Raw genomic sequence first — 15,518 nt, 5'->3', positions numbered from 1 at the left:
TCCAAATAAAGACAATCCTCCAGATATAGGTTTCTTAATTGCAGTCACCAGCTGCTAACATATACCAGTGTTTTTTTCAAGCTTTTAGAGATGAAGTTCAAGCTTGGAGAGAAAGTAAGTATACCGACAAATGTGTGGGATTCCTCTTTTGCATGACCAGTTAGTAGAGTGTCATGTGGGTAGTACCATGCTCTCTTAGCAGAGCATTGATTCAAGCATTTGGAGTAGCAACGTCCCAGTAACTTTTGGGTCAAGATATCTACCTCCCTGAAGAAATCACTTTTGTGTTTGCAATTATGTCTAATTCTTAAAAATTGACTGTCCTTCAATGAGCATGGATGGCAACTCTTGAATGCCCGGTATGTGTTCCACTCTGTGGGCTTCCTATAAAGGGTGGTGTAAAGATGCTCATTTTCAACATGGACAGAAAGGTTCAGGGAAGAGATTTCTGATGGATGGGATGCAGAGTGAATCTAAGTGTATCACAGTTTTGGTTTAACCATGTCTGAAATAATAGCAGTGCCTGAGAGTCACCTCCCAAATGATGAAGATGTCATCTTTATATCTCTGCGAGATAGCAGTTTGTGCTCTGAAAGGACTGGTGTCAGAGAGAATAGCTTTGTGCTCCATGTCCTTCATGTAATATATTACAAATGTGGTGCAAAACCTACCCATATGGAAGTGGACTTTATCAGTAAACAGAAATTGTTGTCAAATTTAAAGAAATTGCTTGTGAGGGCCAATTCCATCAATGATATAATAAATGATGATGTTGCAACCTGGTGTAGTCTCGATCTATGGTTAAGGATGTTATGTATGACACTGATGCCCTCTAATTGAGATATGTTTTTAAACTGGGGTTCTATGTCCAGAATAACGAATACGGATCCTGGTGGTGGTAGATAAACATCTACAATGAGATTTATAAAATCCATGCTATTCTGTATATAGCATTTAGTGAGGGGCACAAAGAGCTATTGGGATTGAAACGTCAGCAACGTTAAAAACACAGACCCTAAATGATTGTTGAGATCTTCCTGTAACTGGCAATGCTGTTCTTGTGCTGATTAATACACTTATTGATCATGATTTATCACCTCAAAAGAGAGTGCCCAGGACATTTTTTGCACCAATAGTCACTGTGCCACTATGTTTCTTGAAATTACTTTTTACAAACTCCTTTGAATAAATTATATTCGCCATTTAGTTCTATGTATCAAAAGTATTGTTCCTAAGGACCAGTGTGTTTTTTGCTATTGCTATAACCCCAGATCCCTCGTAATCATTGCATCTCCCTTGTTGAAATATTACTAATTTTTGTTTTACAAAAAGTATGTAAAATTATGTAAACTTACACAAAGGGCAAATCATGTGATTTTCTGATATCGTGAGCAAAACTTTAGGGCAAACATCAAGTAAAAGATCAGTTGAAATACTCGCAGGAGGCTGGTTCGAGAAGAAATGACTGTTAATGGGAAAGGTTCTGCTTGAATGAGCCTTCCGCAATCAAAAAATGGTGCAAAACTGTAAAGCAAAGTTTCATGAATTTCACAATTTTTGCAAGAATTACATTTTATAAGCATAATTAGAACATTAAAATGTTGAGCACTCCATTGAAAACAATGGCGTGCTCAGGGCTTCTAATGGCTGGTAGAAGCCCGGAGAATCAACATTCTAATGTTTAACAAAGGACCCACAAAGCCCAAGGGTATTTCCAGCCCCTCGGGCTCTGTGAGGCCTTTGTTTTACAAATTAGAACATTCTGCCCTTTAGGGGGAGAATGTTCTAAGAGCCTTAGAACTCTCCGAAGTGGGCTCTACCAGCCATTAATAGCCCGCTCCCTTGTTAAAGGCCTTTGCCTTGGCTCGGGCTTTAACGCTGGAGCGGGCCCTTCATGGCTGGTAGAACCTGCTACAGAGGGCTCTAAGACTATACTGAATTTTCTTTTAGGCTTTTTGCTATTCCTTTTGAATTTAGGGTTTAGTTGTAATACTGGCATTTGTTCTCATTGCTTACGTCTTGGGCAGCCATAGCTGCCTGCCACATTTCAAATCAGTGTGACTTTTCTACATCATACAAAATAACAAACAGAGAGGGGCTTTAGGTCAGCTGTCTTTAGCCAATGGCTTGTTTAGGTGAGCCTCTTCAAGCATGGGCTTACTAGATTGCCCTGAAACTCACAACATGTATGCTTGGCTTTAAAATGAAACTGGACTGGCAGATCTCCTATATCCAAGTTGAGTCCTGTGTATTTAATAGCATATGTGTGATAGAGCTGCCAAGAAAGATAGCCTTTTAGGACAAAAACGCTCACTCACCCGAAGGTTACATGCTTCATCATTGGGTTCCCTCCTCACACCCGGGCTGCAATATCCATGGTGTGGGCTACAACTCCCCAAGAGGGAGGAGCTGAGGTGTTTTTCAAGGATGAGAAGTTGGATGGGTTCAGTGAGGGACAGAGTGCAGAAAAGTGCCAAAAATGTCTACCTATATATGGTACTCAAAAGGGTCCCGGGGGCATTTGTCAGGACCTTAAGAAATGTATAGTCACTCTGCATAAGATTGTGACAACAAAAGAAAATATACTGGGTACCAAGGATTCAGAGTGACCAGGATAACAATGACCGATGTATTTTATGGGACCACTGTCTTTCTAAAGATAAAAGGAGTGAGAACCACTCTGCAACCCCTGGTTTGGACCCAATCATTCTTGACTCTGCCCCCGCAGGAAATGCCCTGCCCGGAGTGCCAGGCCAGGTCCTCCCTGGACAAGAAACAATCCTCCTGGGACCAGTTTTGGGGAGTCCCTCCCTCCTCAGCCAGGCTAGCTTGAATCCAGTGGCACAGTGACCACAAGACCCACGTCTGGTCATACCCTTTCCACTTAGGGTGACAATTGCAAAAAGAACAAATGATGGACGTATTGCTGAATAAATCAAACATTCACCCCCAGTTGCAGATCTGAGTTAAACCCATCATTTATGTATTTGCCAAACCAGAACAGAGCCACAATTCCTATTAAAAACAGATGAGTGATGAGAGAGATTCCAGATCTTGATGTGTCTACTTCTCTAGCTGTTTTTGCTGCCTACAATGGTTAAGCTTCCTCAAGTACTTTGGCAGGGTGTGGCGGAGTGCAACCGCAGAGCTGTTAAAGAATAACTATTGTGAAATACTTCAACCACCATTACTAAATACCCATGCTGAGTCACCAGCAGTGGTGCACTGATATTGGGGGTCATTGATGTTGAGTGTGAGAAGGCAAATTAATAATTGCATTGGATGGAATTCCACCACCGGAAATAAGGTGTCTACCATGTTAGGTCCAGTTAAAGGCTTCAGTAATTTAAACCTGAGCTCAACCTATAGTAGCTATGGCAAAGGGTTGATCGACAACTTCAGAAAATGTGTAAATCAATTAAAAACACCAAAGCAGTTAAAAAGTCAAAACCTCAACAAAACAAATGTCTCACTCCAATGTATAAAAATAGAGAATAATCCAATGAACAAAATGACACTAAAATGCCAAAACTCCTATTAGAGGAACTGGAGATATGAATTTTTAAATGAAAATAGGCACAACAAGCACTAAGCGCCATGTGGGTGAACTGGTTGCGATAGACCATGACCAAGGCATGATTTCAACTCAACCATGATGGAGCATTGGTCAGATACACAAACCGGGTGTCATGTTTTACCTTAGGACTCAATCTTTTTTCTTGAAGTCAAAATCCTTCAGAAGAGCAAGGCAGTGACCCCTCTCCAAGGAGGCCTTTGGACGAGGTAATGGCGGAGCCAATGATTTTGGTGGGAAAAGCTCAATGCGGATAGATCAGAATTTTGCAACTAGGAAAGGCCTCTCACTGGTCAAGATTCCTCTGTGAGTTCTTAGTCTTATTTTTTTTTAGCTCCGAATCCTTCAATTGGGAAGGCTGTATACGAAGAGGGTTCCGTGAGGCTGCATACCTTCTTGGCATGATCCCACTAAATCAAGTTTGCTACTGCAGAGAAGCTCCCAGCAGGGGTATTCTGTTTCTTCAGCCCAGTAGTAGCGTGCCTCAGGCGGATTGGCTTGACAGGTTTGTCCTGGTCCTTCAGAGATCTTTAGGTCCAACAAGTTTATAAGTCCCAGGTATTCAGGGATGTGAGGAGAAGTTCGGTTAGAACAGAAAAGGGATCCAGGACCTCAGGAACAACACTTGGGAACACAACTCACTCCTGCACAGGCCACCAGGAGGATCCAGGGCATGTACAGTTTGAACTGGTCAGCTGGGCTCGTCAGGAAAGAAAACTCATGCAGCTTGTTGTTGAACTGTAGCTTACACAGGAGGTCAGCAAACTGATCCTTTGAGTCCAATTCTTTGTCCTGAGTGCAAGAGGGAACAGGTCTCACAGTTTTCAAACAGCAAGTACAGTCCTTATTCTGATCTCCCACAGGTCCAGTAGTGTTCTGAAATAAGTAGTTGGGGATGCCACATTTCTGCCTGCTACTAGCTTGTGGGCATGGGTGATTCCTGGTCTCTCCCTATCCAATAGGGTAAATATTCCCAGGGCCTACCCTACTCACTTTTACAGTAGTTCCCATGTACCTCAATTCACATAATTCCACAGTAAACCTCACTTACTAATTTTAAGATGGAGAAACCCTTCTCCTCCTGTGCAGAGAGTATATGCCCACCCAGAGGCAGGGCTAGGTTGATGAGTAGTCACCTCCTCCGTGTTCACTCCAAGTTATTTCTAGGGGCAGCTTTCACCTCATTGGGTTTAGTGCCTGCCTGACTGGCATAACACAAGAGAGGGCCTGTGCCAGGTTTGAGCTACAATCATTTGTTAGACAGAGGAGGCTACTTTGAAGTGAATAAAGTTCCTGGATGCTGTATCACTGGTTTTCCTCCCATAGGTGCAAAACACCTCACCACGCACAAACCATTCTCCTTGCTTTGTAAGCAGTTTCCACAGCTCATCAGGGCAATTTGACAGAAGGATGACAATTGGAGGCTAATGCAAATAAGCTTCCTGGAGCTTCAGGTAGGGAAAAGGCAACATTCCATGAGTCCCTTTTCCCTAATATTGAGTTGTGCTTTCAATAAACAGTCCTTGCATTATTCTTCTAGCTGTTCCCTAGCCTGATATAGCAGAATTGTTATTTTATATTGTTCACCATTCTTTATCTATGGCACAACCAGCCTTCCTACAATGAAACTATCTTTTGAGATCTGGTCTCTGGAAGGACATGTTAACTTTAACTTTGTACATATCCTAATTTTAAATACTGTGCACCGTGTCTTGTGTGCTAAAAGGCCTACATAGGAGTTAATTCTTAATGTTTAAAGGGGAGGGTTTTCTGCTTCCAAAAGGTTTAATTTTGACTGGCAGGTTGAAGTTTTAAAAATACAGTCAGGCTACATTGGCAGGCTTGGAATCATGTATGTCTTGTCACACTAGTGGATGGCACAGTAGTGATCTTTTTGATAGGAGACATTTAACTTTCCATGCCAAAGTTGTATTCTTGAACACTATATACTATGTTATGGCCTTATAGGGAAATTACATTTGTAAATGAAAATGTAACCAATTTGGACATGTATTAGGTGTCACACATGCAGTGGGGCCTGGTTAGCAGTGTCCCTGTGCACAAAGACAAAAAAACAGCAACATCTGTCCACAAACAATGGAGGCAAAAGCACAAGAAGATGCACTTTCTCACATTGAGTCTGAAGCAGAAGTGTGCAGCCTTACAGAGTAGTAATTGATATTCCTGTTCAGTCACCAGTGTAAGGTTGCAAACATTGTTCAAAATGACGCAGTTTACTCAGCAGTATAAACGTGTAATGCTACAGGCTGGACTAGATATAAATCCAAGCTATCACATGTATACTCCGGGCTGGCCTTGCACAGCCCTCAAAAGACATCTGATTTGTCATATTTGATGTAAATAAAACAACTTTGTTCCTAAAGAATGAGCACACTCAATAATTTCTCCTTAAGCAGCTTTATTCACAAATAGGCACACACTTTCCAACACAGTTTTTGCAATATACCTCATTTTCTCAAGGCTTCATTTAGCTAATATGTTCAATTATCATTATGTTGCACTATTGTTGACAATTTCCAGTTTCCTATGTGGTAGCCCCATAGTAGTTAACACTACATCAAAAAACTCAAAAATGTAGTGTCCCAGCATACTGCCCCAATCCATTGCCATACGCCAAGATATGCCTGTGACATTTGAACTTCTTTTCTTCATCATTATCAATGGGAAAATAGAATGTTGCATTACTAACACATTTTTTGTGGTTTATGAAAATATTAATCAACACAAATAAACTTTTTGGTAAGCAGCCAAGCTTAGAAAACAATTGCATAACTTGCCATGCAACTAAGGAATATTGTACTGCAATTGTATCATTATGTGTGGCTCTGGTAGAGAACCTCTATTGTTTATATCAGTTTCTGAAACTGATAACTCACAACTATGACATAGCAACAGTCGATAATAAAAATAGCTACCCACTGTTGCTACGTCATACTGGCCTTACAATGCTTGGAAGGCCTGCAAGACAAGCATAAACAATTTAATAATAAAAATAACAGAATTTTCATTTTTCAGTAAATGCATCTATCTCTTCTTGACTTTTTTTTGCACACAGCAGTGATTTAGAAACTGAGGGCATGAAAGTCTATTTTCTCCACCATGTTTTCTGTTTTGCAGATGAAAGTGATTATAAAAATCACCTCTCAGCTCAACGTGGCTCAGATCAGTTCTTGTGCAATACAGGAACCCTCACGGGAGCTGCTGTTTGTGAGGCCAATGAAAGAATGAAAGAGAGCCGAGCTCCTTTACAAGGAGGGTGCAGTCAAATCCTTGGCATACTTCTGCAGACCCACAATCCTCTTTCTGCATCGTGTTTCATTCTCACAGAAAAAAACACTTCTTATGAGTATTTGGTGTTAAGAAATATTGTTAGTTTGTGCTACCTTATTGTTTTCATGGAAAGGCATGGTGCATAAAGATTCCCCTAATCATGAAGCAGTTTTAATTTTTCATGTTGGCATCAATTTAAAATAATTGATAAATAAAAGAGATAAAAGAGTATATGCGTTTCAAAATGGCTACCTCTGATTCTTAAGTATTGAATGGAAGGACATAAACATGAGGGATGGTTAACATCTTAAGTTGTATGGAAATTTACATCTATCTTAGAATGGGGATGTCATTACAATCAAGGGAGAACACTATTCTAAAGTGACTATCATTTGTCCTTATAGCTGAGAGCTTTCATCACCAGGATAGTAGAGATAAGAGGTCTCTCACAGGCCTCTTCACTTGTTATTGACATGCTCAACTGCAGTGCCTCACAATCCCATCAGCACCCTGCTTCCTGATTAATATTTGCATCAACTTTAATTGTACACAGCATGACTAGCACCCGCAAACCTGAAAAGGCATGGACTACACTTTTCCTCAGGAATTCCAAAGAGAACGAAATGTACATATAGAAATTGTCCAGAAATTTCTGAGCAGTATTCAGACTGCAAAAATGTAAAACTCTAACAGACCGCACAATGCCTGCATTTCAGAGAGCTGGCAGCCTTGTTTGAACACAATTAAAATATTGATAACAATACTACAGGGGCACGAATGCCTAGAGAAGCTCACAGAAGTGCCTAGTAAAGGATAAGTGTTGGAAAGCTGAAGAGTGTGCATCCAAAACACATGCTTTCCCCACAATCATTGGAAATTGGGGTAGAGACTCATTAGAGCCATGGTTCCAAATGGTTTCTTTTAACCTTGTCACTAATGTCGAATATCTATGGGAAAGTTTAAATGTTGGCAAAGTTCTGTGGTTTGTCGCAAAACATGATGGGCAATTAAGTAATTTATGTCCACACAGGGAATCTCATTGGGATAAGCTAAACCAGAAGCGTACTAACCCCTAATCATCATGAAGCTCACAACATGTATGCCTGGTTTTAAAATGAAACAGGATGGCAGATCTCGTACATCCAAGTTGTGTCTTCTGTACTCAGAAGTTTATGTATGATAGAGCTGCCAAGAAAGAGACCCTTTTAGGACAAGAACCCTCATTCACCCAAAGGCGACATGCTTCATCATTGGGTTCCCTCCTCATCTGCATTGAAAAAGGCACGCACACCATAACGCATCTGTTTTAGGGATTAAATACATAGCTGAAATCCACTAATTGCTCCGCTCTATTCCTTGTGGTGCTTTTGGTGTGAAATTCAATATGCGATGGCCGCAATCATGATGAACGCACCTGTTCTTTAATGGTGTTCAGGATCAATTAGTGGCTTTTGTTTGGAAGTGTTGTAACTGGGACTGCTTGAACCATCACAGCCAGAGAGGATGCCAGTCCCCCTGACCCCACATGTTGAAAAACATTACAAAATGGATGAGCGCCTTTAACCAAACGAGCACCCACGGAGATATGGCATCAACTATTGCAATAGCAGCCGAATAAGGAAACAGCTTGACAGATGATCAAAATTGTACCACAGCATGGCAAACGTGGCCACAATACCTTCTGGGAGCTCTTAACCACTTAAGAATAACACCTACTGAAGGTAATGACCAACACGAGCACTGGTACTGTGAGCAAGGGACAGGATAAATATTTAATGATGGCTGTAATTGTGGAAACATCTTCACGCTTAAAAGATCAGCAACCTTTAGTCTCTTGTCACTGGTGGCCCATTCCCCAATGGGAGTAAACTGTGCGATATTTAAAATGACTCACGCTGTGAAATCCTGCTTAATTCACTTGCATTAAAAAAAGTCACGCACGCTGAAAAGTGTCTGTTTTGTGTTTAAAATACATGGATATATATATTTATATACTCATTGAAAAAAGCAAAGGTTAAAGGGACATTACAGCTAGGCTCAGATTTCACTCATTCAAAACTAATGGAATTCAACAGTTAAAGGTACCTGAGATCACTATAACTTACGTCCCTGCAATGCACTGCTTATGACCACACATAGTACATCACTCGTGGCATGGTTAGTGACATCACTGATCACATCATTGATGATATCTCAAATGACATCACTGACGACATCATCCAGTGAGTTTAATTGTTTCATAAATGTTTCTGAGAGTTAAATATATATATATACCAGGATATATACTAACCACCTGCATGTGTTAAATTACTATTCTTTTTGTACCACTAATAAGTGATACTGTTTCAAATATATGTCATCTGAGTGGCGCTGTGACTGCCTGTGTCAGTGTGGGAGTGCGTCTGAGTGTCTGTAGGGGTATATGAGTAGGTGTGTGACTGGCTATATGGTTGAATAAGTGGGTGTGTGAGAACCTGTATGAGTGAGTGAGTGAATTTGTCAGTTGATGTATGGGTGGGTGAGCATGTGTGTGAGTGTGTGTATCGTTGACTGTGGTGGATGTGTGAGTGGCTCTATGGGTGGATGACTGTGCTTGTACGTGGCTGTATGCATAAGTGAGTGGTTGTGTGAGAGGCTATTTTGCACAGTAAGCCTTTGTGTGAGTTGCTATATAGATGAGTGAGTGGGCATGTGAGTGATTGCATTGATGTGTGAATGGGTATGTAAGTGGTTTTGAGGATGAGTGAATGGATGTATGAGTGGCTATATGGATGGGTGAGTAGTTATGTTAGTAGCTGCATGGGTGAATGAGTGGCCATTTGAGTAGCTGTATGGGTGATTGGTTGTCAGAGTGGCTGTACGGGTCTGTGAGTGGGTGTTTGAGTAGCTGTATGTGTGAGTGAGTGTTTGTGTGAGTGGCTGCATTAGTGAGTGAGTGTGCGTGTCAGTAGATATATGGGTCTGTAAATGGGTATGTGAGTGGTTGTGGTGGTATGTGACTGAGTGTATGAGAGGTTGTATAATGGTGTGTGCGAGAATATGAGTGGCCTGTAATCAGTGATATCATTTAAGATGTCATCAGTTATATCATCGGTGATGTCACTGACAATATGATGAGTGATGTAATATGTGCGGTCATTTGCAGTGCATTGCGGGGACATCATTTATAGTTAGCTCAGGTAACTTTAAATGCTGAATTTCAATTGCTTTGTATGAGTGAAATCAGAGCCTAACTATAATGTACCTGTAACCTTTGGTTTTTGTAGTGAATTTCCTAACTATAACATCCCTGTAATCTTTTTCTCAGTGAATTTGAGATTGTTTTTAATTTTATTTCCTAACTGTAACCTGTGACCTTTGAGAGGGGTGTGTGAGAGGCTATGTAGGTAGGTGAGTGGGTGTGTGAGTGGCTGTATGGGTCTCTGAGTGGTTATTTGAGTGTCTTTTTGCATGTGCGGGTGGCTGTCTGGGTCTGTGAGTGAGTGTGTGAGTGACTGTACAGGTGTGCACATGGCTGGGTAAGTGGATGTGGGAGTGCCTGTGTGGATCTGTGAATGAGTATGTGAGTGTTTTAGTGGGTGCATGAGTGTTTGAGTGGGTGTGTGACTAGATGTGCGAGTGCCTGAGTAGGTTGAGGTTGCATGAGTGTCTGAGTAGGCCTGTGAATCAGAGTGATTCTCTGATGTGGATTGTGATTGGTTGCATGTCTTTGAAGGTCTGTGAGTGGGTGGGCGAGTCTCTGAATGAGTGAATTAGTGGGTGCATGGGTGTCTGAGTGGGTCTATAAGTAGTTGTGTGAGTTCCTGAGTATGTCTGTGAGTTGCTGAGTGAGTGTCTGAGTGGGTCAGTCAGTGGGTGTTTGAGTCTCTCAGTAGATCTGTGAGTTGGTGCCTGAGTTTCTCAGTCAGTCTGTGAATGGGAACATGAGTGTCTAGGGGGTCTTTCAGTAGGTGGATGAGTGTCTGAATGGGTCTTTGAGGGTGGGCCTGTGAGTGGGTATGTGAGTCTCAGAGTGGGTCTGTGAGTGGGTACATGAGTAGGTGTATGAGTGGTTGTGTGAGTCTCTGAGCGGGGCTGTGAGTATATCTGAGATTCTTTCAATTTGTCTGTGAGTGGGTAAATGGGTGCTTGAATGGATCTGTGAGTTGGTGCATGAGTGTCTGTAGGGATAAAGAATGAAGACCTAGAGGTAAGATCGAGGAGGAACAACGTTTGCATAATGGGCCTGGTGGAATCTACAAACATGGGGCAGCCTGAACCATTTGTTGAGTCCTTATTAATGAAATGTTCAGGTCTGATAACTTTTCCAAGGTCTTTATCATGGAAAGAGCTCATAGATCTCTCGGCCCACGCCCCCCCAGGGCCCCACCTGTGGCCCATTATTGCTCGAATTCTCAATTATAGGGACTGCTACACAGTCCTTCGCCTGGCCCGAGAAAATGCACCGGTGCAGTACCATGGAAGTAAGTACCCTCTCCTTTTACCCAGACCATACTATTGCAGTCCAAGAAGCCCACCGTAAATTTGTAGATGCAAAGCTCCAGCTTCACAAGATGGGCCTGAAATATGCTATGCTTTATCCAGCCAAGCTCTGGGTAATGGTGGCCAATAAACCTTGTTTCTTTGAGAATGCTGCAGATGGGATGGCCTTCTGTAAACAGCACCAAAATGCAGCTCGTAGAAGCCCGGCCCAGTCCTCTGGACATTCCTCCCCAGACAGGCAACTCGCCGCAAGTGCCGAACTGTTAACCACATAATAGCAGCCTTTGTGATATTTCAGGCCTGGCCCTAGTCGGTTTAATAAGATGATAAGGCTGAGGATAGAGCCGTAAAGAGGTTAAACAGTTATATACGTTCCTATATCTTTACCTTGCAAAATGCTTCATTTGTGTGATGGGCATCGAGCATCCGAGGCGTCGCCCGCTTCCTACAGATGACTCCGATCAGTTTGTTTTTGGGGATTCCTTTTTTAGTTTGGAAGGGGGGAGGATGGATATTCACCGCACTTTTAAGCCCAGGTGTAGGAGGGGGTGGGGGGTGGTTCCTTTTCTAAAGATGCCGTTCATTGCATTTTCATTTTATTGGTTTTTAATGATCCCAATGTGTTTTTCCCTATGTGTCCTTCTCCCCACCCCCCTTGTGGTCATGACACTAAATCCCACTGTGGAAGATAACCTCATCACTTGGAATGCAAGAGGGATTAACCATCCTAGGAACTGGTACTGGCATACCTTCGGAGACACAATGTCAAGATAGCATTTTTACAAGAAACTCTCCTTCCCTTGCAGAAATCCCCCATTTGCCTCCTCATGCGGACTATATTCCCCTCCCCACCTGTAGAATTTACACCACTCACGTTATCCATAACTGACAAGGAAGGGGACCACTTTGTCGCTAAGTTGTACCGAGCATGTTTGGCACTTAAGCAGACACAGGACAGAGGGGTGCGAAGACGATAGGAGGAAGACTTGGGCCAACCCCTGACGGATAAGGAATGGGCCTGCTGTCATGAACAAATCCAAAGGGTCTCTCCAAACCACAGGCATAAACTTCTCCATTTCAAATTCATACATAGGGCATTTATCACACCCCGTCAGCTGACCAAATATGATTTCACTAAACCATCTAACTGCCCCAAATGCCAGGCACTGGAGGCAGACTTTGCCCATATGACTTGGACATGCCCCCGTATGGCCACTTTTTGGATTGATGTATTTCAGACTATCTCTGACATGATCTCCACTCTGCTTCCTCCCTCTCCTAAACTGGCCTTGCTGGGAATAGTCAGTACCATAAAACTATGTCACCGAAGATTCATTGCTATAGCACTGATGCTAGCGAAAAGGGAAATTGCCATAAACTGGGGAGCAAAATCAGTCCCGCAAAAGACATGTGGCTGCGCAGCATGTCGTATTGCGATATGCAAACAGAAATCTACACTCACTTCAACCACCAACCTCACGACCCAAAGATATTTGGCATATTTATCGCTGCTACTTGGGGCAGACACAGCAACCATCCCAATCCTCCTCTCCCAGACAACAGCAAGCGGTCAAGGTACCCATATCCCCCGCTCCTATATGGTCTGTAAGTTTTTGAAAACCCCCATGGTGCAGTAAACAGAAGATGAAGCGTGTTGCTACCCCACTCAACAGGCACGCTGTATTTAAAGTATACATACGAGAGAAACCCCCCTCCCTTCCACATAGATATCTTTTTGTATGATTGGTTATTTGATTTAAGTTACGCATCAATGTTGAAACACATAAGATGCCATGCAACGGAAATTACGGCTACTGAAAATTGTGATGTGTTTATGTTTTATTATTGCAATCAGTAAATATCTTTAAAAATATATATATATATATATATATATACAGTATAACAAAACTAGATTTTTTATTGCCACCCGCATGTTTGATTAGTTCATTCTTTTACAGGTTCCATTACTACAGCTTCCTATAAACTGCTGTATTTTTTCATATCTACTGCACCACCAGCAAGACACTTGCATTTGGGTAGTGATGTGTGTGCATGTCAGACATGTTGCATGAATCCGATGGAGATAGATTGGCCTGAAGATAGGATGACAGGAAACTATTCCTTTCAAGGTTTCAGTATTGCATATTCCACAAGTATTTTCAAATTCAGCAAGTTCTTGGAATTGTCTCCCTGTTCACACTCTCTTCAAATCTGTTAAACATGCATGCATTTTCCTCACCCATCATTAATCAATTTTGCTGTAAGTTTGAATATTGCATAAAAACGTTCTTGCCTTTAAAACCCCATGTTTGCATTTCAGGATTTCCAAACTGTTTAATATAAATTTACACATTTTTTATGTTAGTTAACGGTCTATTAATTTCAGGTGAATAAATACCACAACTACAAATGTGAGAAGAATGTAACACCAGCCTTTCTGTGTGATCACACTAGATTTCAATTTACTAAAGTGATCTTTGCACATTCCACCTGCACAGGTTTCTAGGGTGAGGGAAAGAAAGTGAGTTGAATCGCATTAAGAGAGAAGCACAGGACATGGAAAATGGGGTGCTGGATTCCATATTTATCCTTGACTCTTCTTCCTAAGAAGATTGATGTAATCCACAAGAAGTCCAAAGGCAGCCATGAAGTAGTTTATAAGTAAGAGGTTTATTAAACGTAGTTACAAGATACTAAGGGGCATATCAACAACAACCGTCGATAATTATCGCTAAGCGCACTTAGCGCTAGGATAATTATCGCCGGCTAGCGTTGATTTTTATCGCTGAGATAGCGTGCTATTAGCAACGCTTATCTCAATAGCGATAAAAATCCTCACGCTAAGTGGCTAATGTGAGATTATCGCTGGAAACCCAGCGATAATCTCATGTTAGCTTGTTGATAGGGACAGACAAACTTAGCCATGATATCCTCCTTCCATAGGATATCATGGCTAAGTCAGAAAAATACCAGACGTAAAAAAGCAGCGTTAACCGCGGTTAGCGCTGCTTTTTTGTCTCTAACAGGGTTAGAGATATTCTTGATAATAGGAGAAATGTCGCTTAGCGACATTTCTCCTATTATTTTACTCTGGAACGCCCCCTTTGCATCTCATTAGAGATGCAAGGGGAAGCGTAGAGTAAAAGGGTGCTATTATGCGAATATGCATGTTAGCACCCTGTTGTTGATAGGGCGCTAGTTTTATCTCTGCTTTTTTGGCTTTTAAAGCCAAAAAAGCAGAGATAAAGCCCTTGTTGATATGCCCCTAAGTAGGATAATAAGTTCAGCCCAAGCAGGAGCAGCATCCTTGCTGCTCAGCCCACACACTCCAACCGTCTCTCTCTAAAGTACACCAGGCACTCCAGCATTTCACTACCTCATCAGGCATTCTAACATTCCACATTCATCACATTCATACTGGCTGAGCAGAAGGGAACAGGTAGCTAAGGGAAAGGATGCAAAGCAACAATACACGTCACAACAAAGATCATAGCTATTTTACGTACCTTGTGATGAATAGGTGATGTTAGCTATGTCGAAACTCATCTCCGCGATGGATCCGCAGCTAGCTTCAGAGAGGGTTCCTTTCACCGTTACCGGGGTGATGCCAGGATGCCTTAAAGCTGCTTTCAGCGGAGCATGTTGGTTGTACAGGAAAGATGATAAACATCCCACAAAACCATATCTGTTTGCTTTCAAGACTTCGGAATCCAATCCTGAAATATCTGACAAATAAAAGTCATACCTTGCTTTAGGCTGAAGATGACCAAAGCATTTTTAAAAGGTAAACATCAAAGCCAGTTAGTTTTAAGCATATATTTTAATTCTCACAGATGATTGACGACAGCCCCTTCAAATATTCTCCTGCAACGTAGTTTTAGGGTTTTTCTTCATGGAGGCTTTCCACCCCTATCATCCACTTTATCCATAATGACTAAAATTCATCCCCATCCCATATGTTAGTTGTACATGACTTTGATTCTGATTTAGAGTTTAGAAGATGAGGGACATCCGCCAAAAATCGGCAAATGGCCTGTCTCCCTTATTTAGAGAGTATACATCGCTATACATTCTTAAAAGGGCAGGCAGAGCATCTGTCTATATATGTTCGTTTTCTTGCATCCTCCAAACTCTAAACCACCGACTTTCTACTGCCTCTACTCTCATATAC

At 41.8% G+C, this 15,518-nt stretch overlaps 1 protein-coding gene across 1 annotated transcript in view; it reads right to left on the bottom strand.

Annotated features, from left to right (window-relative positions):
* Positions 1-15,518, bottom strand: part of LOC146861608 (contactin-associated protein-like 5) — a 1,183,739-nt gene that overhangs the window by 28,264 nt on the left and 1,139,957 nt on the right. The window contains exon 22 of the mRNA XM_085646457.1: positions 14,854-15,072. Within this exon, the coding sequence (XP_085502583.1) occupies positions 14,854-15,072 (219 nt within the window). The remainder of the gene's footprint in view (positions 1-14,853; positions 15,073-15,518) is intronic.

This window comes from Triturus cristatus, chromosome 3_1 (genome assembly GCF_964204655.1).
Source record: "Triturus cristatus chromosome 3_1, aTriCri1.1, whole genome shotgun sequence".
Lineage (NCBI taxonomy): Eukaryota > Metazoa > Chordata > Amphibia > Caudata > Salamandridae > Triturus > Triturus cristatus.
This window is presented reverse-complemented; position numbering and strand designations above follow the sequence as displayed.